This window comes from Anas platyrhynchos, chromosome 1 (genome assembly GCF_047663525.1).
Source record: "Anas platyrhynchos isolate ZD024472 breed Pekin duck chromosome 1, IASCAAS_PekinDuck_T2T, whole genome shotgun sequence".
Taxonomy (NCBI): Eukaryota; Metazoa; Chordata; class Aves; order Anseriformes; family Anatidae; genus Anas; species Anas platyrhynchos.
Window position 1 is genome coordinate 38,056,924 of NC_092587.1, and position 26,058 is coordinate 38,082,981.

Consider the following 26,058-nt stretch of genomic DNA (forward strand, 5'->3'; position numbering starts at 1 on the left):
ACACCGAACACTTTATCACTAATGGGCATGAGCATTTACACCGTTTCAAGTGCCACAGATCTTTGTTTTTCATATTAACTTCAACTACTTCAAACAGATTAAGCATGCTTCTCTTCTGGTGTAGTATTGTTCATAGAAATTAAAAAACACAAACAAACAGTACACTGGGCAAGCTTTTAGGAAAGAATTTAATAACAATTTAATAACTTAATTAGAGCTATTTATCTGAGAAACTCTTTGTGTTCATTACGGTCTATAGTAAATAGCTCTCAAGTAAAATGACCTGCAAATATCATACACTCTAAAGAAATGGCAAACAAAAGATGACCAAAAGAAAAGACTGTGGCTGTTTGTACTCTCCATGGGTACTTCATCACTCACAAGACTTCATGCAAATATATATGGTTATATAGTTAGACTCCCATTATATTAGGGGTCTGCCACAGGCCCCCTGACCAGGAAGACTGAGCAGATGAAGCCCTCTACAGACAGACAGGAGCAGCCTCGTGTTCACAAGCCCTGGTCCTTTGAGGGACTTCAGCCACTGCTATCTATTGGAGGGCCAGCACAGCAGGGCATAGGCAATTCAGGATATTTCTGGAATTCAGTGAAAACAACTTGCTTCTCCAGGTGATAGAGAAGCCAAGGAGGAGAGGTGCTGTGCTAGGCCTCGATGTGACCAACAACGAGGGCCTTGTAGGCAATGTGAACGCCAAGGGCAGCCTTGGCTGCAGTGACCATGAAATGGTGGAGATCAAGATCCTTAGGGCAGTGAGGAGGGTGCAAGGCAAGCTTGAGAATCTGGACTTCAAGAGAGCAGACGCTGGCTTTTTCAAGGATCTGCTTGGTAGAGTCCCATGGGATAAGACCCTGGAGGGAGGAGGAGCCCAGGAAAGCTGGTTAATATTCAAGGATGACCTGCTCCGAGCTCAGGAGCGATACATCGCCATGAGACCTACATGAACAGAGAGCTCCTGGCCATACACAAAAACTCAAACACAAAACGGAAACCTACAGAGGTTCCTGTGAGGAATGCAGAGATGCTGTCAGAGCATCCAGGGATGGAGTTAGGAAAGCCAAAGCCCAGTGGAATTGAATCTGGCCAGGAATGTCAAGGGTAAAAAGAAGGGTTTCTACAAGCACATCAGTGACACAAGGAAGACTAGGGAAAATACAGGCCTGCTACAGGAGACCTGGTTACACAGGACAGTGAAAAGGCCGAGGTACCAAATGCCTCCTTTGCCTCAGTCTTATCAGCAAGACTGGCCTCCAGGAATCACAGGTCCCAGAGACCAGGTGAAAGGCTGGAGCAAGGAAGACTTCCCCCTGGTGAACGAGGCTCAGGTCAGGGAATACTTGAGCAAACTGGACATTAATTCGCAAGTCCATGGGCCCTGATGGGATGCACCCACAAGTGTTGAGAGCTTGCAGATGCGATTGCAAGGCCACTCTCAAAAATCTTTTGTCAATCATGGCAACTGGGAGAAGTGCCTGAAGACTGGAGGAAAGCAAATGTCACTCCTATCTTCAAGAAGGGCAAGAAGGACTCGGGGAACTGGAGGCTGGTTAGCCTCACCTCAGTCCCTGGGAAGGGGATGGAGCAGCTAATCCTGAAAACCATCTCCAGGCCCATAAAGGAGAAGAAAATCAGAAGCAGTCATCCTGGATTCACTAAGGGGAAGTCATTCCTGACCAACCTGATAAGCTCCTGTGATGACATGACCAGCCTGATGGATGAGGGGAGAGCAGCAGGTATTGTCTTCCTGGGCTTCAGTAAGGCCTTGACACTGTTCCCCATAAGATCCTTATAAAGAAGCTGCTGAAGTATGGGCTGGATGAGCAGTGAGGTGAATGCTGGGCCCAGAGGGCAGTGGTGAGTGGTGCAAAGTCTAGTTGAAGTACCCCAGGGTTCAGTACTGGGTCCAGCCCTGTTTAACATCTCCCAGTGATTAACATTAGTCATCTGGATGATGGGGTAGAGTGCATCCTCAAAAATTAGCAGATTAGTGCCAGCAGGTTCAAGAGAGGTGATCCTTCTGTTCTTCCCAGTGTTGGTGAGGCTGCACCTGGAGCACTGTGTCCACTTCTGGGCTCCCCAGTACAGCAGAGGCATGGACTTACTGCAGAGAGTCCAGCGCAGGGCCACCACGATGATCAATGGCCTGGAGCACCTCTCCTATGAGGAGAGGCTGAGAGCTGGGCCTGTTCAGCCTCAAGAAGAGGAAGCTTAGGGTGGATCTTACCAATGTCCATAAATACTTGAAGGGAGTGTTGAAAGAAGACGGAGACAGGCTCTTTTCAGTAGTGCCCAGTGCCAGGACAAGAGGCATGGGCAAAAACTGGAGCACAGAAGGTTCTGTCTAAAGATCAGGAAGCGCTTTACTGTGTGGGTGAATGAGCACTGGATCATGTTGCCTACAGAAGCTGTGGAGTCTCCTTTCTTGGAGATCTTCAAAAGCTACCTGGACATAGAACTGGGCTACTTGCTTTAAATGGACCTGCTTGAGTGTGGGGGTTGGACCAGATGACCTCCAGAGGTCCCTTCCAACCTCAGCTGTTATGTGATCCTGTGATACAGGCTGGTAAGTGAGGTCTCCATGTCAGCAGTGCCTTAAAAAACAGAACAGCAAGACTGTTTTTCCAACGCAATCACTGCTGTGCTGTTCCCTGAACAAGGCAGATGAAAGAGTACGAGATCGCAGTCAGCCCCAGGAACACAGTGACAGGGGAATCACAGGGCTAGGAGCCTTTTAAACTCTTCTTCTCCAAAGGTCTAATTCCCTCCTATGAAACTGTGCTGAGATGTACTAGTGCCAGGTTTTGGTGGTATGTTCTGTCAAGAAGTTATAGCAGGAATTTCAGGGGAAAAATACCCCCCTTGAACCTAGTTTTCTGATTAAGTCCAGATTCCTGGTTTGGACCAAAAAGACTCTGGTGATCAAAAAAAAAAAAAAAAAAAAAAAAGGATGAAAAATAAATTAATAAAATTAATGAAGAAGAGTAACTCTCTTCTTTTCTTGACCTCCTTCTTTAAGGCCAAGCTACTTTTGCTTAAAACTGGAAAATAAATAAATAAATAAATAAATTAAACTGAAGTCAAAGACATCAAACTTCAGGCCAGATAGTTAAAACTTCACCCAGTTACAGCAATTGAAACAGGAGGTTTTAATGAAAAGCATCAGGAAATCTTAACAATGGGCTTGAGTACCAGCTCCACCTATAACATACACGAAGTCACTAAAGGCTATTATGCTGGCAAAAGTGAATAGCAGGGGTATAAACTTGTGCCTTGAAGGCAATTGTTCTAACCAGAAAAGGTCAAACTTTGTCAGTCAGAAGTGAATTTCAGCACTATATATGGTCAGATGCACAGACAGCTGAAACAGTTTTAATTTGACTAATACCCAGCGAAGGGTCATGATAACTGTCAAGTTCAATCCTGACAAAGTTAGAATAAGGTTGACTGTTCTTTTGTCCTGCAAAAGTAATCAACCTTGTAATCCACATTATTTGTCAAATTCCGCAAAAGAAGACACCTCCTACATCTTTGGAAGTGCTTATACTGTCCTAGGCAATCTGTCTTCCAAGGTGCATTAAGCAAAGAAAGTATTGCGTGCCTGGAAGGTGAAGTTCAGAAATTCAGACTTTATCTAATCTATCTGGTCCAGAAAACAAAACACTCAGTGCTCTGTACATCCGTTAGAACAAAGGAACAATGAGATTGGGAAGTGCCTGGGCTGAAAGAGCCCTGGATGGAAACAAACACTTAAAAAGCCATTTACATTGTTATACAAGTCTCTGCTGGCAACAATACAACACTGATATATCACAGAAATAAAATATTTTCTAAGATATTTATATACCATTTGATACCATATGAATTAATGTCTCCTGGTCTTCTCTTCCAGAAGGTTTCATGTTGCTTTAATTACACCGCATCTTCATTTTGACTTTTGGGAGAATCTGTTTTGTGTGCACAGGTGCTATAAATGTATTCTAAAGAAACGATATACAGTTTCATACAGTTCCCCCAAACACAGTCTGAAGACTGTGAATTCCTGACTTCAGCCTCAGCTCTCCTCCTACTAAATCATTTTTCTTCATTTTCCCTTTTCATAAAACAGTGAACAGGGCCTACTTCACAAGGACTCTTCTGAAAATTAATTCAAAGGGCTTGATTTCACCATTTTTAAGTACAAATGCCCATTTCTTTGGGATGATATGCAACAGAAATTCTTTATAACAACCTACATTGTCATTTATTTTCTTTTTATACTCTGCATTTGAGACAATGATCATAATTATTACATGATTATGGATCATAGGATTATACAGACTATTGTTGGAGCCACGTCACAGTAGTTGTTCTTACAGATGGCTAATAAATCAGATTTATCCCAAACAATTTGAAAGTTACAGGAGCAAACACATGGCCAAGCCACGCTTCTGGCACTTACAGTTGCGTGGTGCAATGGAAGAATACCCTGCCAGTCTGTGTCTTAGATGATAAAATTATTAACCTCTTTTCATTCAAATACTTTGCAATTTTTCCGGTAAAATTTTATTTATCTGTCAGTTCTCTCAGTGCAGGCAGGTTGGATCAAGCAGTAATAAAATATATCATTGCAACACTTTCCTAGAAAACAATGTTGAAAATCATGCTTCTAGGCCTATTTTAGAAGATTTATTTGAAACCAGGGAAATTCTCAAGATGTTTTTCCATGGCTCCCAAGACCAGTTTTACTTCTGAATTTCAATTCAGAATTGAAATTCATAAATTTAGCTGTAAATTAGATTATGTTCATGTGCTACTGTTTTTTCAACTGGAAATTTACTTTAAAAAATCTAATCATTCACTGAAAATACACTACTGAAATATAATGATGGTGATGCACCAACATTTGGAAAATTGAGAACTTAAAAGAGTTTTCTCTGAAATGAAGAAAGACACAAGTCTACCTTTTTTTTTTGTCATACTGTAGTAGCTCTTAGTCACAGAAAGTTTTATTGAGATCAAAAAAGGAGACAAGAAAGGACCAGCAGGTGCATGTGTTGTTCTGATGTTAGAATGTCAAGCACGTTGACTAGTTACATGATTTTATAGATATATAGAGATATTTATACAGACATATAAATACGCACGCTAAAAGCATAACAAATGGCAAATATTAACCTGAAATAAACTAAATATCCAGACTTGTGCCCACTAACATCTGTAATCTCAGGTTTCCAGTGGAAAATCTAACTGTAGCTCAGAGGTGATAAATGGTATTATCAGCCTTTTCTTCATTTCCTATTCTACCAAAATAGCAAAACCAACACTGCATGCATGTTTGCGTGTCTGTGTATTCCTGGCTTATACGATGCATATGTGATTGCATTTGCCATCGTTTCTGAGGACCAATTTTAGGTCTCCTTGAGAGGATTAAATATTCAACATTTCAGATTGGTAATTTGTAGGTCAAAATTTCTTGAGTAAATAGATGTAACAGACTCCATCTTGGTGGACCATCATGGTTTACTGCATCACTATTCCTCCACTATTAGTTTTCAGTTATCTGTATCCCTAAATTCAACAGAAGCCGCTTCTCTACTCAAAGATTCGCTGAGGTATTATGTAAGAGTTATGGAGTCTGGCAAGTTGCACACTCACTCTATTAAAATATCAAATTTATACATAGCACAGAAAAAATCGTAGTTATGACAATGCAGAACAATGCAAAATAAAGACACAAAAGGCCAAATTCAGTTAAGGATTAGGCTCTCTCCAAATATTTACATTGTAACAGTAACTATGCAGTATGCTTGTTCATATGCATTATCCATCACTTTCACCAGAAGTCCTTAATCAGATCACACTCAAAACTTGACAAAATATTTCAGATTTTATGGGTTTAGATGCCCAGCACTTTATATAAGAAATGTGATGAAAAACTGAACTTCCAACAGACATAAGCACATGAAGATTTTAATGGGATTGAATATGAGGAAAATGTTAAAGCTTCTCAATGAAATGCGAATATATGAAATTCTTTGTGCAGATTTATTGTGTCAAGGCAATACAGACGATCAAAAGCTCATTTTGCAAAAGTAAATGTGAGGTAGGATTCCTCTCACTTAACTTCAACCATCAAAACCTCAGGTGCCTAGTCTAACCGAGGCTCCTTTCCCAGGCGGTGGAACGAGCTGGGCACCTCCAAAGGCCAGCTTATCCCATCTTTCTTAAGACATGCTGCTCAGGAAGGGAACCTCACCAAGTAGCAAGGTCAGACATCGTATTTTTAGATGGCTCACGATAGCTCAGTTCCGCTGCCATCCAATCAGTGGAAATTCTGTTTACAATATATCTGAAAATATTGTTCATACTTCCGTATTCACCAGATAGTTTCCAGGAACATACACCTACAGACACTCAGTTTCTGTAGATCATAAAGCAAAACTACTGACACTATGTCACAAAGGAACAGGTGAAGAGTTCCCAAAAAACTGGTTTAAAATGCTGCCCCTAGTGGAAACATACAGGGGAACAAGGTACCGGACCGCGTTCAGCATTGAAATGCATGGAATCGACAATACAACATTGGCTGCTGAGAGGCGTAACAAACCCTACATATTCTTTAGAAACAAAAAATAGAACTGTCATATTCTAGAGCTACTTGTGTATTTTAAATACTATCAAGCAATGCAAGAGATGTGAATCAAGGAAAGTGAGGAACCACAGCCCAATCTGGCTAGCTGTCTTTGAAGCAAACCTCTAAAGCTCCTCTCTTCTCATTTCTTGCTTTGACTAATCTCTGCTATCCAGAACTGAAACACAAACCACACTTCAAGTGTTGTCAACTAATTTGCAGTATGTCAACTTGTACTTTAATCAGTCTTTTCGCTGACGTTAGCTACGTAACATGACTCCAATCAGTAGTTGCTTCATTCACTTTTATCATCTTACAGTCTTGCAAAAATCTATGTACCAATAATTCATAAATGGCATATTCAAACTACTGTATAAATGACCACACATTAATTCAAAATGTGGTCTAAGGTTCTCTCTTCTCCTCTACCTCATCTCAAGTGTTCATTATTATAACTCTAATGCCCAGGAACGATGGTGATTCATACCTGTCGCTCTGATAATGGTTGATTTATTCCTCCAATTTTCAAATTACAGGTCATCAATACAGAAAACAATTGGCGTGATGCATGATATGGTCTTAAATCACTGTATAGAAACTATTACTTGTTTTTATCCAGTGACATGAGCTTAACATAGAGCTCTCATGCCAGCAGATCTGCCGCTAGACTTTTTCTGAACTTATCCTTTATTTACTGTACTTGTACGGCTTCTGCAGGGAAATGGGTCTGCCAGCAAGCGGTGCATCCGAACTCGGCATTTATGCTGCTGTCCATCACCGCACCTCAGCGGCTGCACTCGGAGCCAAGGGCAGAAACTTCATGCAAGCAGCTTCAGCCTTACTTTTAGAGCAGAACGGTGCCGGACAGCACGGAGCAGCGAGACACCCGCTCCCGAGCCCCCGGCAGAGGCTCCGGGACCCCCCCACACCCCCTCAGCGCCACCCCCGCCCCCGTGCCCTACCTGTCTGCAGGGACACGGCCGTGTGCTCCCCTCCGGCCAGCGGCTGGATGCGGAGGTGGTACCAGGTGCCGGCCTCCAAGCCCTGCAGGCTGCAGCCGTAGGAGCCGTCGCTGCTGCGGGCGGGCAGGCAGGCGGCGGGGAGCCCGTCCTCGGAGTGCCCGCTCAGGCTGAAGTTGCAGGCGGCGCCGCGGGCTCTCCAGCGCAGCCAGGCGCCCTGCCCGGCCACCCGCTGCTCCGTCAGGTTGGCGCTGCACCCCGCCGCCTCCCCCAGCGCGGCCTGCGGGGAGAAGGCAAGGGGAACGCGGTGAGGAGGAGGAGGAGGAGGCGCTCCGCGAAGCCGCCCCGCCGAGCGCTGCCCCCCTCCACGCACCCCCCCCCCCAACCCCGCTTCACCTCGCTCAGGGCCAGCGCCACGCACAGGGCGAGCCCCGCTCCATGGCTCAGCATCGCCGCCCGCCTTCAGCCGCTCCCCGCGGGGAGGGGGGCGAGAAGCCGAGCGCGCCCGGCGGGGTCCCGGGGGCGCCCCCTCCGCCGGGCCGCCCGCCTGCTGCATGCGCCGCGGGACGCCCCGGCCGCCTGCCTCGCTCCCTCCCTGCCCGCCTAGCGCCGGGGGGCGGCGGCCGGGGCCGGGGGGTGCGCGGGGGCTGCCCGGCGGCCGGCCGGCGGCGGCTGAGGAGGAGCAGGGGGGCGGAGGAGGCGGGGGAGGCGGCCGCCGCTTCCCACGCTGCCATTCTGACCCGGGCTGACTCCGCCGGAGCCCTCTGGCCGGGCTTCCGCAATCAAAAGGCGATTTCCTCGCCGCCCGAAGATGGGGAGAGGAGAAGGGGGGTGTGAGGGGGGAATGGAGGGGCTGGGGCGGCGCCGCCCCGCGGCACGGAGCGGGGACGAGCCGCGACCCCCGGGTCCCCGCGGGGCGAGGGTCGCCCTCCTGCCCGGGGCGCCACCCCCGCGGCCGCCCCTCGGTCCCTCCTTCCTCCCGGGGCCTCGCTGCGCCCCCCCGGCTTTCCCCCCTCTCCCACCTCCCTCCCTCCCTCCCTTCCTTCCTCGCCGCTTCCTCCCTCTCCTGATGCCCCCCGGGGGGCTCCTCGCCCCTCGCCCCCCTCAGGCGGGGCGGCCGCCATTTCGCGCCTCGCCCCGCGCCCGCCTCGCCTCACGCCCCGCGCCTCACGGCCCCTGCTCCTCACGCCTGCCCTGCCTCCTGCTGACCCCAGCCAGCCCCAAAAGTCCCTCTCAGCGTCTTTTTGTGGGACAACCTGGCAGCCCGAGGGGCGTGTGGGGTTTGCTGTGGACCACCGAGGGCTCTGCCCGCTCCCTGTGACACCGTGACCACAGCCATGAGGCCAGGAGCGCCCTGGCAGCACTCGCCACCACCTATGCACAGAGAGGAGTAGGTCGTGTATCAGCGCCCAAGCTCTTTGTTTTGCTCTGCATCAACTTCTGTCCTTGAAACAATTCCCCGGAATAACTCCCAAACTAAAATTACACACCAGCGAAGGCAAAGAAATCTCTGTTTTTAGACAGCACACAAGAAGCTGCGCACAATTTCAAATTCGGCTCTAGCTGCGGCCCAGCTCTCCGTTCCTGTCATGCACACCCATTTCCTTTTATTTAAGTTTTCAGCCTTATAAAGCTCTTATGCATGTGTATGCAGGGTGGGGTGATGGAGGAGAAACACAGCTAAAATTGGTTCAGACCATCAGATACTCAGATAAGCGATAACTTAGCAACTACCGAGTAAATTTGTGGCTGCATACAGGGGGAGGAATTCATCATTTACTTTCTTCACACGGGAGTGGCACTTTTCTGCATCTTTCTGTCCTGCAAGATGCACACAGAAGTTTAACTTCTAAAAGCAGCATCTCAAGCAAATTCAGTACCATCCCTATTTTGCTTTTGCCCCATTTTGATATTTAGGGAGAAAAGGTGCTAGCACTTAACTAGGCTACTCTGCCTTTCAGGGAACTGCTACTGCAGGATTTGGGGGGCCCTTAATCGGTCAAACAAGATATAAATATCTGAAAATGTTTAGCTCTTATTCTTTCATTCAGAAACCAGAGGTCTCGGCACCCTCGAGTGGTGACTTAGACCTGTGGAAAGCTTCATTGGTCTTTGGAGTTTCATGCCTCGTCCTAGGGACCCAGCACAGAGTACTGCGCTTTACTCTGCAAAGGCTCAGGATGACTGATAACTTTAGGATCAATAATCTTACTTGATGTCATTAATATATATTGATTATTATGCCATTGTCAAGCCCATTGCAGAACAAGATCTCTCCTGGAAGAAATGTTTTACATACTTCAGACAAAAGGAGTACCTCTAAGAGCTATTACAGTGGTAAAAAATCTGTTGACAGAAAACACAAGGTGTGTGTATTGGATGTAAACTGGTACTAAAACTATAAAAGTGTCTTGTATTCAGCTTAAATTGAAAGATTTTTGCAGCATAAAACCATCTTTAGACAATTGTGCTTTAGGGATCTAATGGCATAAACTGTATCAACACTTTCCCAGCACTGGAGAATAGAAAATATGAAGGCTTATCAGGATGTTTGGATCACTTCAGACTCCTCTCTGAAAATGAGAATATTCAGAGCAAGCTGCATTTTCTTGGAAAATTGGAGCTTGCATTTTAGGGACTTTTAAATGCATATCCATAACCTGAAATATATAACTCAGACACATAGGTGTAAATTAGTTAAGTAGACGTAATACATGAAAGAAAAAAAAAAAAATCAAGTCTGTGCACACTTACAGAATTGAGAAAATAAATTTAACCTATCAAAAGTGAAATTTCAAGATTCTTGGAAATGTCTGCCTGCCTTCTCCAGCTGACATAAGATAATGTGCGGAGAAAAGGTATATTGCTGCTTCTCAGCATTGCCCATAATTTTGAAGTTCCCACTTTATTCCCCTTATTACTACTATCATAAAATCTTTAAAACTACCGTCTTATATAGTTGGAAAATTCAGTTTTATGGGGTTTGAGACTTCCTTCTGTACATTATACACTACAAGACTGCTCTGGGGGTAATGTCTGCCACAGACGTCCATGCCAGCACTGGAATAGAACAGGAGGGATCCATCATTCACTGGTGGCAATGTCTGTATATAGAATAGCCAACATAATATGAGCAATTATTTCCAGAGTGGTATTGAATAGATGGGCTTTTAGCAAATCAACAGCCATGCAGCCTTTAACACTTACTGATCTGTGTGGCAAGCCAAGAAACTAATTAAAAAAAAAAAAAAAAAAAGAATAAGAAAAAGAAAAAAAAAGAAGTGGAAGTGAGCTTTGGGAGTGGCCGGACATGTCTCTAATAGCAGGCTCCGAGGTCTCTTTCAGACACTTTCCCAAGGTTTCCTGACTTTTTTTTTTTTTACACCAACTTCTCTCTCTGCCTCTCTAATCAAGAGGAAATGGGCTTTGCATAGCTTTTGTCAGGGCTTGAAAGTGCAAGCTGCAGTTTTACTTGAAATCCAAGGCTGCTCTAAACCAAACATTTTGTGTGATTGAAGTGTCACCATTGTCCCCTCGGAACCGGTATGCTCACAGCCAAATAACATCAAGGCTTTAGTTCTACAAACAGGAGGACCTGGCCTGGGGCAGACGCAGTTCACGGGAAGGATTGTCTTCCTAACAGCCCTTATCAGTCTACCTGTTTTCAAAGTACCACATTAACTCCAATTAATCTTTTAAACATCTCTGCTAGCTTGACAAAGATGTTTTTAATTCCACTCTAAGGACAAGGAAGCTGAAAGACGGAGGCCAAAAACATTTCAGTTTGTATGTCAGAGTATCTGATGGAGTACCTAGATTCAAATGTCCAGACCTGGTTGGAGGCTCCAAGGGACAGATACTTGTGATTTATTTTTTTAATTTATTTTTTTAATGGTGATGCCTAGCATGCTTATCATCAGGAATCTGTTTTTGAAGCTTTGACCTAAGCAACCTGCTCAGTGGAAATTGTGTGAATGAGGAGATGGGCTGGGGTAGGAGCACAGGAGGTGGGAGCTTCAATGCAAACAGCGCCTTTTCTCCAGCAGCACTGGGACTTCAGTAGGAGTGCTGGAGGCACTTTGGGTAATAACGTATTCTACAGGGTATTTCCATTTGGAGGAAACAGATATTCTGTGCAGGAGGTTTGTGTATGAGCAGAAGGCATGGAGAAATCCATGCTGTGACAGGGACCATAAATGTTCAAGTTAGTAATTTTGGCCAGCATAGTCCTGGGTAACACTACTTCTTCTCTCCCCCTGTCTGAAGCAGTCTCTAGTGATGCGGTTTGAACCAGAATGTACAGGATTTCCTTAGAATAATCAGGATACGTTGAAGAATGAGCTCCTGTTGAAGACTAATCCATCCCACAGCCCTCCTAAACACAGAACATATTTCTTAGTCTCACCCACGGTAACACTGACACCCAAAGCAGTCACTGACACGTTTGCCTACCCCAGTACATTGTGGGGTCTCCTGGACAAGAAGCTACAGGGAAATTAGGGATTTTTAGCTCTAACACCCAAGTGTCAATATCAATAAAGTGGCCAATGATCTCCTCAGTGCTTTAGGTCTAACTGCCTGTGGACATTTTGACAATGATGATACCAGATTTGTTCTCAAATTACTTAATTGTGACTCGCCCACAGAAAACTCCTAAAGGAGTTCACAAAGCAGACTGTTTCTTACAGCATACTTAGAGCTAGACCCTCGTGTCACCCAACAAACCAGCGGCAGAGGCTGTCACTGGGAACAGATACCTCAGCTCCCGTGTCTCCTGCTACACCCGTGAGCTTCCCATTGCTCCTCACGTATCCTGAGCATTTTCCCTGGAGCTCCGAGATTTTCCCAGTGCATTGTGCACACCACGATTGTGCTGTACGGAAGGGGAAGATTTTTTCTGCAGCTGTACTTCTAGCAAAGGGGACTATCAGCATGAACAAAGAATCCCATCAGAATACAGAACAAAGCTGAGTCCTGCAGCTGTTTTTCTTTCTTTCCTTTTTTTTTTTTTTTTTTTTTTTTTTTTTGTCTATGAAGCATCCACCTGTAATAGCTATCAGGCTCCACAGAGTGGAGCAGGCTTAATAAAAATCAATCAATAACTCCTCTGCCTTACCTCCTCTGTTGTGCTCGGGTATTGAGGAGTAGTTGTTGGGATCCAGGGTTTCTCTGTTACAGCAGACTTGAGGTCGAAGTAGAGGTTCTCAATTAACTTTTTACTGACATGTTCAGTCACATTGCTGATGAACACCTCCGTGCTACTCTCCGGCAGACTTTCAGGCCTAGAGGTGATAGTGCTTAAAGGGGAGGATGTGGCTGTAGTACTCCGCACAGAAGTGTCTGCATCTTGGAGATCTAAGATAAATGAAGGAAAGTGATTAAAATCAGCTCTGCATTTTTATAACCGGTTCTTTACGTGCCTATAAATGGGGTTGAAAAGGCTTCTAAGTAGTTTAAGTGCACCTGTCAGCTCTGGAGTTTCTTACTTTCAGTGCAAATATTATTTTGTGTCAACATCAGCTTTTGTGCAAAAGAAAAGTACAGAAGAACAAATATCCCGAACATTCACACCATTCACTTTAAAAGCAGTCCATCGCTGGTTCCAAAGGCTGTGTTTCGTCATTAGCAGCATGATGTTTTCACTCATTGCTTTTTAACTTACATCAGCTTTACCAAACAGCCCACAATTTCAGTTTTACATGGCCAATAAAAAGTCCAGGGTTTACGGACATGGGACAGATTCTCATCTGCCTCTTGTTGGTGTAAGCTCAAACCATGGCTTTATTTGAGATACTGATGTTTCTTGCACCCGCATGGGACATTTCTCTTGCATTTCAGGTCTGCCCCATGCAGACACCACGCTAACCCCTGGCTGCTCCCTTCCCAAGGTTCAGCTAACAATGGTATCAGTGAACTAAAGTGCCTGCAAATATAACCGTGGCTTTGCTTTTTCAGTCACGTATGCTTCGGAGAACGCCAAAGTTGCAATTAGAGCGCAGGAAAGATTTTACTACACATTTTTCCTCCCCATTTTCACGGCTCTTCCTCCCCATTGGTATGCATTTAATATCCTTTCTTTGTGGCTGGGAGGGCAGGGTTCAATCCGTGGTGGCCTCTACATCTGGTAGCATCACATTTCAGCTCAGCGATTGGAGTCGCTCGCTGGCCCCTTCTCACAAAAAAGCTGCCCTGCCATCGCTGCAGCACCGCTCGTGTGTGTTGGCCCAGCGCCCAAGACACTTTGTCTGTCCTTGAACTGGGGTCTCCAGCATGACAGAGCCTTGTTTTGCTGCTGAGCCACTGGGCTGCCTGCCATTTACAACAATTTTAGCTCACAAGTCCTCTAAAAGACAAAAAGAAAAGAAAAAAGTAATGACTGTGTTAAATTGAAGCAGAAGCTTACAAATGTAATTACTTGGTGAGCAATTATGTCTTAGCAGGCTGATGTGTGATTACCTCTTTACCCAAAGGATCGGTGGGTGAGCTTATGTGAAGTCATTGTTATTTTTTTGTGTATTTGTGTAAATATGCGTGTTAACGTGATTATTTACTGAAACTCACAGTACTCTCGTTCACATCCACAGTTATGATCTAACTGTGTTTCTCTGGAAATAAAAATGACCAGGTATCCAATTCATTACAAAAATTGCTGATCAAATATTTTTCCAAATCAAGGCACTGAAAACAATACTATAGACCTAATTCTTCTCTCTTCTACAAAAAAAGTAACCTTCTACAGTGCAAAGGGTTTTGTCAGACCCTCAGGTCTGCTCCAACACTGTGTGATCATCCTCATGCTGCTGCTGCTGCATGTGCCGAATCCCCCGCAGGGTGCCTACGGTGCAAAGTCTGCTGTGGTCCCACACCACAACGCCTTCATGTCCCACATCAAAAGGATGGAGAAGAGTCTGTCGGCTCAAGTTGTCATCAGCTACTGCAGTAAGCCCTTCAGCCGACACAAGTCCAGGCTTAGTCTCAGGTCTTTGTTCCTGGGGATCTCCTGTTAGCTGGGGGTCTCTGAAAGTCTGCAGTAGGCAACCAGAAATGACAGCCCCAAGGACTAGGACAGAATTAGGCCTGCTGGCTCCGTGCCTCTCTGATATCTCCAGCTTCAGCAGGGAGTAGGCTGCTGATAGAAAGATAGCTTTAACAAAAAGGACATCTGAGTGGTCAGAGGCCGCTTAGGAAAAAAAGGCCATGCAGCGAGGTTCCTAAATATAGATTTACACACCCAACTTAAAAGCACATTTGGAAAAAAAAAAATCTTGGCTTTCTTTACAGACAAATAGCAGCCATTCCAACAGGAAGACGCTTACATTCCAGTGCCAATTGTGTTTTAGGAAAGCTGCTGCTCTGTAAAAGGGACAACGGTGCTGCCAGAGGCACCTATGGGGCTGGCATCCAGTGGGTAAGTGGCACTCCTGGTGCAGGAGCCGAGGGGAGAGCCTGACCCAAAAACCCCACTGGCAGCAAAACACGTGGCCCTCAGAAATGTGCCACCAGCCCGAGGAGGTCCCATGAATGAACAGTCACTGCACCACCTGGCTCCTTTTTGTAAGGTAAAGGATCTCCCCAGGCAGAGGCTGGCAACCTACGACCTGCAGATGGAAACAACTTGGGCACAGCACTGGAACCTCAGGTATACATACCAGCACTTCTCATCCATGCTGCACTGGACTAATGGGGTCCAAATCTGCCCTCACTTCAAGCAAATGAGGTTTTCTATTATCTTTCTGAGGAAAGCCACTACAGCCCTAGCCTAAGGGCCCTCACATCCCTTCTTCACCAGCAGGCACTTACGGAAGAAAACTGTGTATTACAAGATCCCAGCACATAGATTTCTGCACAACTTTTCTGCACAAATTTCTATCCAGGAAAAAACCTCACCTCCTGTCTGTACATCAGCAACGTACACAGGAATTGCAACAGTGGGATTTCTCACAAGTGTTTAACGTTGTTCTGGCAGTCTCTGTGGAAATCACTCATGAAACTGTTCACGGGAGCAGGGCTGCAGAGCTGACACTGATCGCTGGTGGCTGGATGATGTACAGCGTGTGAGCTGTAATCATCACTGCACTGTAAGCACCAGTAGCACACCCAGCAGAAATTATGGCACGACGACTAAGCACATATTTCGTCCATGGGACGTACTGCAGCATCTGCACAGCAGCAGGATGCTTACACGACAAGGAAATCCATACGCCATGGATGCATGGTGAGCAAGAGCGCCGTGTGTCTATCCCTGGTTACTTGTCTGGTACTGAGAACCTGGGGTGGTGCCTTCAGACTTGGGTGAGCCAGCGTGGGGCAGCTCTCTGAAACTGCTTGCATCCCATCAGTCTGCCCACCCCTTAAAGAACAGCTTCAGAAAATGGAGGCTGAATTGCTTCTGAAACACAAATGATTCAGATATCGCTTGTATAAGAAAAAAAACAAAACGCTGCGTAAGGCTGAATCTGACTTGCTGACAGCAAGATTTTAAACTTGAAGGGGTTGTTTTAAGGTCTCTGTACATGCAGGAAGATGGATTATCTTTCTAGCTGTCTACTAACTCATAAATAGACTGCAAAAAATAAAGGCTCTCTTTAATATATACATACATATATATATATATATATATATATATATAAATACACTTTGGATTTTTTTGTTGCTTGCAGGAGTGTGACAGAAGACCAAAATACAAGAAATGATCTTTCTTTCCCCGTGCTTTTGAAAACTGCAAAATATATGCTACTTTAGAACAATGTCTTCTGTATCTGAAAGGTTGTAGAGATTAGAGATGCTTGCATCTCACGTCAGAGGGGTCGAAACTGCAGTAATCCTGAGCTGCCCCTGTACTTGCTTGCTTTTGAAATGCTGAAGCAGCCACTTGGAGGCTCTTTCAGCACCATACTGGGGGAACATCCCAGATAACTATGGTGATAATACCACAGCTCTATCAGCCCTATTTCTGACTCTCCAAATAGCCCCAGCGCACCCTGAAGTGGATTTTTGGTCTCTGTGAGGTACCAAGACCCCATAAACTCCATGGATTACGTCTCTACTGAAGAGAATTTAGAAAGGTAGATACTATGGAGACACCTAGGGCTTGGTTCAGTTGTCTAAACGTGGACACCCAGCATGATGAGAAATGCCCTGGGGCACCTGAGAGAGCTGCTCAGGGCTCTCTTAGGACCGATGGGAGACTGATGTCTTTGTGGGTACACTGTTAGAGGTCAGGAATGGAGCACCTCAGACGGCATGAAAGCACTATATCGAGACAACTGAGATAATCTCTTTAGATTATTTCTTTAGATGCTCATATTTAGATATGTAGTAGTTGAAACCCTCTCCATATACAGAGATCCATGCAAAATAAAGAGAGACTTTGAAAATTAACCAAAACAAAAGGCCTGGACTACACTGCAGGTTTTTCCATTTCTTTTTAGAAACTGTAAAAACACATTTATCTTTGAGCTTCTCTCACAATGGTATGGGATTGTGTGCAAGGATTTGTAGTTATATCCAAGGATCTGACACTGATGCCTTTCTTTTTCCAGAAGGAGCTGAGAAAAAATGGTCAGCCATACATTGCTTTGACCAAAGAAAGAATATTCAAGTATTTTTTCTTAGTATTTCATGGGTTCACATAGATGTTAGCAAACTCTTTCAATTACAAAACCCTATAAAATAACACCTTAGGGAGATCAAAACAGGTTTAACTGGATGGTTTTTAGGAAAAATGTTTTGAGTCAATTCAAAGGTAGAATGAATATGCTCGCTCTTCCTGGTCTTTTTCATTCTGGAGAAAAGTGTAAAGGGTACACATACAAAAGCCCAACTTGTTATGTACCCATGGATGGATTGTTGTAGTCATTGACAACAATGAAGGTGTGGAAAATGAAGGCCCAGAGATACTAACATGATCACAAAAAATATTAGGAGTTGCATCTTTTTCTGTGTGTCTGCCACCTTTCCTTGGTGCTGCTTTTAGATATTAGGAAGAAATTCTTCCCTCAGAGGGTAGTGAGGCCCTGGCACAGGCTGCCCAGAGCAGCTGTGGGTGCCCCATCCCTGGAGGTGCTCAAGGCCAGGCTGGATGGGGCTTTGGGCAACCTGGGCTGGGGGGAGGTGTCCCTGCCATGGCAGGGGGCAGGAGCTGGGTGGGCTTTAAGGTCTCTTCCAACCCAAACTATCTGTGAGTCTGTGATATTGCTGCTCGGCTGTTTGGAGCATGCTCTGAGCGTGCACTACTCTGGTCTCCTTTTCCTTCCATCCCACCCACTGATGTGAGCAATGGGATGTGAGCTGAGTAAGCTCATGCTCAGACTTCCTTGTCTATTTTGTTTTATGCCTTTGTAGTCTTTGTAGATCCCACTATGGCTTTTAAGTACCTGGCACATATCAGTGAATAACAAAGCCGTGCTCCTCCACAAAGTCACCTTCTCTTCTGAACGGGGCTTAAGTCCCGGTAACCACACTTGTAGGGTTTTGCAGCTACACTTACTTCAGGAGATGTCCCAACTGTCTATGATACAGCAGAAGGGAAATGCAGCACAGAGTATTACATTACAGATCAGTTCATGTCACCTTCTGTATCCACACTGCTCCACAGGCTGCATGTCACTCTCTGGAGCTCAGTGAGTCAATTTCAGCATCTGCCTTTCCCTCTTTGAAATCATTCTCCACTGACTGAAAAATTTTTGGTCTGCGGTGGTTTTGAAGTTTGTTGATAATATTTGAGGTGCCAGACGGCATTGCCTCTGATCTGTAATTGCATATTTTAGTGAAACTAATCTTCCCAGAACAAAAAAGACTGGTAAGAATTGCTCACCCTTCTCAGAAGTGACAACAGCATTGTTGTGTTTTATTTGCGATGCTCTGGGTTATCTGCTATTTGCATGCAACAAATTTTGCTCTTCTCAGGCATAAGTGAAGATCTTAGCCCCTCTCAAATAACACAGCCTGTAGTTTGTAATGATAACATAATTTACTATGCACAAAGTTCCTGTGCAAATATTTAATACTTCCAAATACAAAATAGGAGCATGAGAGTCCTTCGAGTCTGCCAGTTCTTTGTGTGCAAAACCCTACTTTGCCTAGGTCTTCCACTATCTTTATGAGGACACTTCCAACAACTGTTTGATTATCATAATTAACATGCAGAATGTACATCTCCTTCTGTCCCAGACACATTGCGCTTCCAAGGAGTTTGAGCTCTCTTTTCGTTTTCTGCCCTGCTCCTTAGGTGTGTTCTGTTTCTCCAAGTGCCACCACTCCCTCATCACCCTGCCTTCATCCAGCTCCTCCATGCCTTCCTCCTCCCTGTTTTCACTCTTCCTTCTCCTGGATCCTGGACTTAGGGGAGCTCTGACCCCAAGTTTCTGCTGCTGAAAAGAAGGCCCTAGCTCTTTTGGGACTGTGCATCTCTCCGCCCATAATCTCCTCATGAACATGATGAGAACAGAAGTCTCACCATCTCAATCAAGGGAGATGCTACCTGGCGAGCCTTCGTCGTGTCAGCTGTTTCAGCCAGCTGCCAGAATCAGCCGTGGCTTTGTGTGAGACAGGCTGTCTGCTGCTAGACTTAAAGTGATCTCTGGCTGAACAGAGCTGGGATACACATGTAAACTGATCGTGATTTCCACAGAGTCATTTAGGTCAGGATTGTAGCAAAAACTATATACCCAAACACATCTCAGACGTCTGTTTTGAAATCCAAATCCAAGCACAGACTTTACCCAAGCTCAGAAAACTCACACTTGGCAATTGAAGTAGCTCCAGTACAAAAAGGTAGTTGCAGATGTTGGGTTTGGAGCTTGTACTTAATCTGAGCTGATAAGGTGTTTGGGATGTAATTCAGTAAGTTATTCCTTTGTGAAAATATTTCTACTTTTTTTTTATGAGTACTATGAAAACAACAAGGGTAAATTATAATAAAATATGGTGTTACTCAGGAATAGAAAAACATACAGCCATTTCAGCTCCAAAGACTTAGCTCAGTTTTTTACTATCTTATCTAAATATAGACTGAATATGTTATTTTAGGCTGATCCACAGCAGCTTTCACTGAAATTAGACAGATGTGTTTGGAAGACTAATTTTAAGAATTCAACATTGAAATTTTTGATACTCGTATGACCATTGAGACCAGCACTGTAGACTTTTTTTTTTTCTTGTAGTACTTATCCTTATTATTTTAAAAAATGCAGCTCTTTGCACTACTTCTGTCCTATATGAGCTTCTTACATACCTAGAGTTCTTAGTTAGGTACTGTGGATCATAATGTATTGTTGATTTCTCAGCTTCCCAGAGCTGTCCAAAGGGAGATAACTGATACAGTGAGACTCTGAAAGTTGAACAACAGGCTTCCTTACGGGGAGAATTTCAGGAAAATTAAGGTAAATTCATTAAAGAACTGTACACAGTAAATAGATGAGAAGGTGTTTTGATACTACATGACAATTTTCTAACTCAGTTCTCATTGGTCTTAAATTGCTCCTCCTCTGAGGATGAATAAGAAAAGGATGCAAGGTTTTAAATGTTAGCCATGCTTTACCCAGCTATCTACAGAAATTAATAATGCCTGGGTCTTCATGATGTCTTTGAGTAAGCAAGCCATTCTTACCCTATACTCAGGACTTCAAATGATTTTGCATTTTTACTCTCTAAAATGTATGGGAGGGCTGGGATGGCATCTTGGCCAATTTTCCATCCCCTGATTCTGCAAGCTGTCCTTTTGGACCTCCACTCGGGTGAGTAGTCTTGCTGTTGTGAGCAGATTTCTACAAGTGCAAATTGGGTGAAAAAAATTGATATCCAGCCTTACAAGGAATGGGAGGATCAGCTGTCAGTCATGCCTCAAGATTCTCAGGTTAGAAAGAACAAGCAATTTGTTTCAAACATTTTGAAAACTTGGCCATGCACAAAAGTAGTGGATCACGAAACATTTTTGAAATCCTGTAAAGACAAGAATAAATGGTGCATTTCCCAGTAAAACACTTAACTGTGCAGGTTGCTCTTATTTACAATGAAGAACAGCTTGAAAGTGTGCAAGTAGAATATCAAAAGGATGAAATGGTCAGAATGAAGGATTGACAAGAGGACATCAAGAAAAACATTATTAAGTAATATTCAAACCATTCTACCCTCCCTTTTGATGTGTATATGTAAACATAAAACTTCACAGGTCCAGAAGGATGTGCACAGACCCATTCATATCAAAGTGTTATTGCAAGAATTTCTGAGATTTTTGATTTAGTTCATTATTTTCAGGATTTTGAGTGTTCTTACAGATATTTCATCTAAAGGCAGAGTGACACTGTGTAAACGCATGAATGTGTAAGCCATATGGCTCTTCTAATCATGGATTAATGATTCTTCTAATCATGATTTGGGTTAATCAAAGCAATAATTGTATTTGATTTTCAGATGTCTTCTTGCTCTTGAAAGATTGAATATGCATTTGGATGATAAAATGAATGGGGAGGAGAAGGACTTGTACACATCCATATTTAAAAAACTATTAGGAATTATAACCCACATTTCTGTTTAAAAATATAAAAGGAAATGACATAAAACAGTGAGCTGAGATTGCACATAAGCCACTTTGATCCAAAGACTGGGAGTAGAGAAGAGGAGGGACATCCTGAAAATGCAAAATGGCTTTAAAAAACACACCAATTGTCAGCTGTTTTTTTTGTTCTCTAAAAGCATTTTTGACTATGAAAAATGCTTTTCCATATGAATAAAACAACATAGTTTGTAACATTTGATTCAATATAAAAGAGACATTTTTGCTACCAAAACTTCCAGGATACTTCCTTGAAGGCATAGCTCACCTTGCTTTGAGCACAGGTTTACATAGACAGGTTTTCCCATCTCTCTGGCTTCAAGCTGCATCCACGTATGAAGATATTTCTTACTCTGCTTGGCCATTACCTTCTGACCTTGCTTTGTGAGAAAGAGCGAGCTGTTGGCCACCTTCAGGAGCCCGTCCTCCTCGTGGCAAGTCCACCTGACTGCCTGGGAGCAATCAACGATGATGCTGCGAGACGACAGCGCGGAGCGCGTGGAGATGCTCAGGCACTGGCCAGATTTCACGTGGAGGAGCCTGTCATCGGCCATCCACTGCCACTGCTGGTTGGGGCTGGTCATACTGCACTTTTCCATAATGACTCCTTTCTTTTCTGAAAGACACTGCTGTTTCTGCACATGGATAATCAGAAAGCCCTCTGGAAGAGGAAAATCCCAGAGAAACACAATAGATTACACATGGTTATTTAACAAAAAGTAAATTCTTGATGATTTAAAATATGTCAGCGAATAAAGCTCTCTTCCCACTTTCTACATGTTGAACTTTTCATGAACTTTCCTTGTGCTGAACCTCTTTAAAAGAACACCAAGCATACAACCCGCATGATGCAAACACTGTTTCATGGTAATGTAAAGAGTGAGGATGCAAAAAGCAAACTGTTGTGACAAAGCTCACCTTGACCTTCATTATATGTAAAAATGAAAAAAACCAACACACACACACACACAAAAAAAAACCACACCAAAACCTGTATATAAAATAAATCCAAGAACTTCTAACTTTAAATACCAGTTCTAAATATTGCACTTCCTCTGCTTGAAAGCATATAGACATCTACAAAACTCTCAAGTCTTTTTTTTGTTGTTGTTGTTTTATGGCACAGTCTTTTTACAATCTAATTTACTGCCTGCGAATTGTTTATTAAAACTCAGTGTTAGTGAAGAAAACATATAAAAGGACATTCCCAGATCCGTGTGTCCCTCAGTGCCCGTGCCTTACAAGAATGGAGGCTCTTTACTGATAGGAAGTACATCTCTTACAGGATTTACTCCAATGTCTCTGGCTGTTAGTTCTGTGACCGCCCTGATTCACACCAGATCAGCTCTTTGTGCCACCATACTTTAAAAACATACAACAAATGCTTAAATGAGCAGAACTACAACTCATTCATCAGAAAGCCCCGAGGTTACCAATACAAAACTCATACGTGTCACAGAGCGCAGACCTGGATGTTTCAAAGGCAGCCCCTCTGCCCCGTTTTTCTCTTTTTATAATGTGTTGCTCAAACATTTCCAGCCTCATTAGTTACAAGGTGATAAAACCAATTCCTATTTCCCTCGGTTGGGGTTTTTCACCCCTCTGTTTTAACAGTTACAGATAGTTTCTAACTACGCATCACAGAAAGCTCCTGCCTCTGAAATTTTCACAAACTAGGACAAAAAATAGGAGTTTCCCTTTCAAAGAGCTTGTCCCAAAGCTCAACCCCCGGATTGTCTAGCATGAGATCTTCTTAAAAAAAAAATAAGAGTTATATCCAGCATAGAAAAAGACAGTTTATTTTCCTGTGGAAAGAAATCTAAACAGAACAGGCTACGTTGGCCCTGCCCCCCGTTCCTTTTGTATGGACTCAACCGAAGAAGTGACTCGGTTTTTGTAAGTCACCGGCTGCCCCGGAGGGGCAGAAAGACCAATGCAGTGGAGGGGAGGTGGGGAGAGACACTTACCTGAGGACATCAAGGCAAAACAGGTAAAAACCAGGACGTGAATTAAAGAATCCATTTTCCCTCTAGCAACTCCCCACGCTTCTCTTAAAAAAAAACACCTCAGATAAGTGAAGCGAAGGCTAGGAAGGAAATGTGCCTTCACAGGGGGAAAAAGTCAGTGACGAGCACTTCCTTCTATTCAATTGTTTTGGGGAGTTTTGCACCACTTCGTCGTTTCATATGATTCTTCAGAATTTACTAGTTGCTTTATTTTGGAAAAATACAAATATGTGGGGCACTAGAAGAGATGGCGATGAATCTGTTTAGACTAAAAGTCCAAAGAAAAGGGATTGTACTTTTGTGTAATGTGTTGCCTGTGAAATTGTGAGTCCACAGGTGACCTGGATGGTATTGAATAGGTATTCAATAGGTATACTGTATTATCCAGGGAACGCATACACATTTCTTTTGATATGTAATCAACAAACTCCTGATAATGATATTTGTAGCTCCACAAGTCCTGAAAGCCAAGAAGACAGGGGGAGGAGGAGGGGAAGAGGAGGAGGCAGAGCTCTGAGGTCTGTACTGGGTCTTATACAAACTCCCCTGAGGACCCAGTGATGCTGATGTTGCCTTCAGCAGGTGATCCGCTTCGCTCAGTGTCAGTAGGAGCTTGCCTGTGTCATCTGGATTGAGTCTCCAGTGGTCTGAAGCCTTGGGGGATCTAACCAAATTGTACTGGTCTGTTTTGGGGGTACAAGAGTGTGTGCCGCATTACTCAAAGCAAAAATAGAGACTTCAGTAAGTATTTTATATCAAGTGTAATTTATTAGCAGTATGAAGCAAAGTCAACATCACTGCATTAAAAACTCATTATACCCTGTGAACAGACCTCCCAGTGCTATAAGTCATAATGCCAACTTTGAATTTCTCTTAAAAGCAAATTCTTACTGAGCAGTAAGGAAACAGTCATAGCAGCATTTTCTTTTTTGTATAACCTGTCGTGGAACAGTCCATACCACTAAAGGCATCTATCTCACATTGAAAGAGATAGAGCAGATAAACAAGATAAGCAAAAAATCCCATATTAATAAAAGACAGACAAATATTTAAAATCCTTACCATTTAATATATGCTACAAAGTTTCTTTCAAAAGTAAAGTGACTTACACAATTTACAAATACACTGGATTTGGGTCTGTAGCAGAAGCATGTTCTAAGAAAATCAACAGTATAGGGTAAATACGTACACACTGAATAACAGACATTGTGCTCTGCAACTGCTCTGTAAGACCTACAGTAAATACACATTTAATAGTTAATAGTATGAAGAACATATATTTCCATATAAAATATTGACTGCTTTTGAATATTTTCAAAAACAAGACTTTTATCTCATCTTCTTTTTCAATTTTTTTTAAATCCATAATTGAACACTTGCAATTTTAGCAGCAAGAATATTATGTGGCCAAGAAACAAGCTCACCACATAATCAGTAATAGCACTTTACAGTACAGTTGACAGTCCATTCACAAGACAGTTTGCAAACGCTAAAGCATTTATACACTTGAGAAACATTTCTTCTGTAGAAGTTCCAATGTCCAGCTGACTCCAGCAGTAGCACATACATACATTCCATACAGCAGATACCAGTATTACAGAATTAACCCACCTTTAGATATATACGTGAAATCCATGTGTAGTTTCAGCACGGTACCTTCTTTATAAATCATTTTTGGGAAGCTCACAATACATTCATATACATTAAGGGTCCAGCAATCTTTATACTCTTGCCAAACTGTCCACAATCCTTCAGAAGTTGGCTTCAAAGCCATTCTTTCCACTGCAGTAAACTTCTTGAAGAAGCTGCTGGTAGGTAATGAAATAAATTACCTCAGGAGACTGACATTCGGTTTTACCCTCTTTGTCTTCACTGGACAGCTTCTGCAGAAAGTCTGCTTTCATACAGACTCAGTGCATGGTGCACAAATTCGTACTGTTCACTGGTCTGAACCATTCCACCCCTGAAAAGGAAACACAGCAGAGTGAAATCTTATTTCTTACAAATGCAACAACCTCCTGTCCATGCCAGCCCCATCTCCACCTGATAACACAAGGACTTTCCTCAATGTTTGACTTAGAGTTTGCTAGAGTAAGTGGGAGATTTGCCTGAGCAGAAGTACATTCTTCATGCCTTACATGTACAGCATGAACTATCGGTCCCGATACCATCAGAGTAAGAACTACAGAGAAGAAACACCTGGCACGGTTTGCATTGTTAAAACCTACATTGCAAATTCAACACATTCATAGAGAGATTCATTCAGACATTTGGGCAAGGAGAACCAGGTACAAGGAATCATCATTACCATTGATGGAGCAAGGCAATATTCAGAATCTGGCCTTTCTCTTTTGTCCTTTACTAAAAATGTAACCTTCGTTGACCCTCAGATTGCCTGTACAGAGAACAGCTCTTCCTGTCCTCTTTCTAACGCCTACAATGCATCCTGTCTGAACAGCAGCCACCTAAGAAATTTTACAGCAGTGACTCATGTTAGCACCAACAATACAGCAGAGTTTAACTTGACCATAAAAAGGACTAGTAACAGCCAGACTGGGTTAGATGCCTACATTTAATACATTCAACCGATTACAATCCCTTTTTCAGGTCAAACTGTGAGGATCAAGACCCACATGTCCAGTGCCAGCTGCAGTGAGGTAGGAAGGGGATGATGTCCTACAGGAGGTAGGCGTGATATTTACTATGAGTGTTACCATTCAGCTCTAAAATTAAACAGAGCCTCATTCTGACAGTACTAATGTCTTTCAGATCTCACTTCTTCTCATCGAGTGAAGGCCTAGGTTTACTTAATTCCGCTTTCTCTCACCTTCCAGTGTAGTCAAAGCAATAAGCTCATCCTCAGCTTACCCTGGAGCAGCTACTTACCTTTGCGGGGATGAATGGACTTA

At 43.6% G+C, this 26,058-nt stretch overlaps 2 protein-coding genes across 9 annotated transcripts in view; both read right to left on the minus strand.

Moving 5' to 3' along the window:
• PTPRB (protein tyrosine phosphatase receptor type B) overlaps positions 1-23,250 on the minus strand; it is a 63,102-nt gene extending 39,852 nt beyond the window's left edge. Inside the window, exons 1-4 of one of the 2 annotated variants that reach the window (XM_038183780.2) lie at positions 23,111-23,250; positions 21,412-21,804; positions 12,705-12,943; positions 7,592-7,868 (exon numbers count right to left, since the gene is read on the minus strand). In XM_038183780.2, coding sequence (XP_038039708.1) covers positions 7,592-7,868; positions 12,705-12,943; positions 21,412-21,804; positions 23,111-23,165 — 964 coding nt within the window. In that variant the 5' untranslated portion in view covers positions 23,166-23,250. Of the gene's footprint in view, positions 1-7,591; positions 7,869-7,984; positions 8,300-12,704; positions 12,944-21,411; positions 21,805-23,110 lie in introns of those variants that run through there. The other variant, XM_038183781.2, reaches the window with a different exon arrangement.
• Positions 23,251-23,895: 645 nt separating this feature from the next.
• PTPRR (protein tyrosine phosphatase receptor type R) overlaps positions 23,896-26,058 on the minus strand; it is a 140,908-nt gene continuing 138,745 nt past the window's right edge. For all 7 annotated transcript variants that reach the window (XM_027455598.3, XM_027455592.3, XM_072034903.1 and 4 more), the window contains one exon: positions 23,896-25,112. In XM_027455598.3, the coding sequence (XP_027311399.1) occupies positions 25,019-25,112 (94 nt within the window). In that variant the 3' untranslated portion in view covers positions 23,896-25,018. The remainder of the gene's footprint in view (positions 25,113-26,058) is intronic.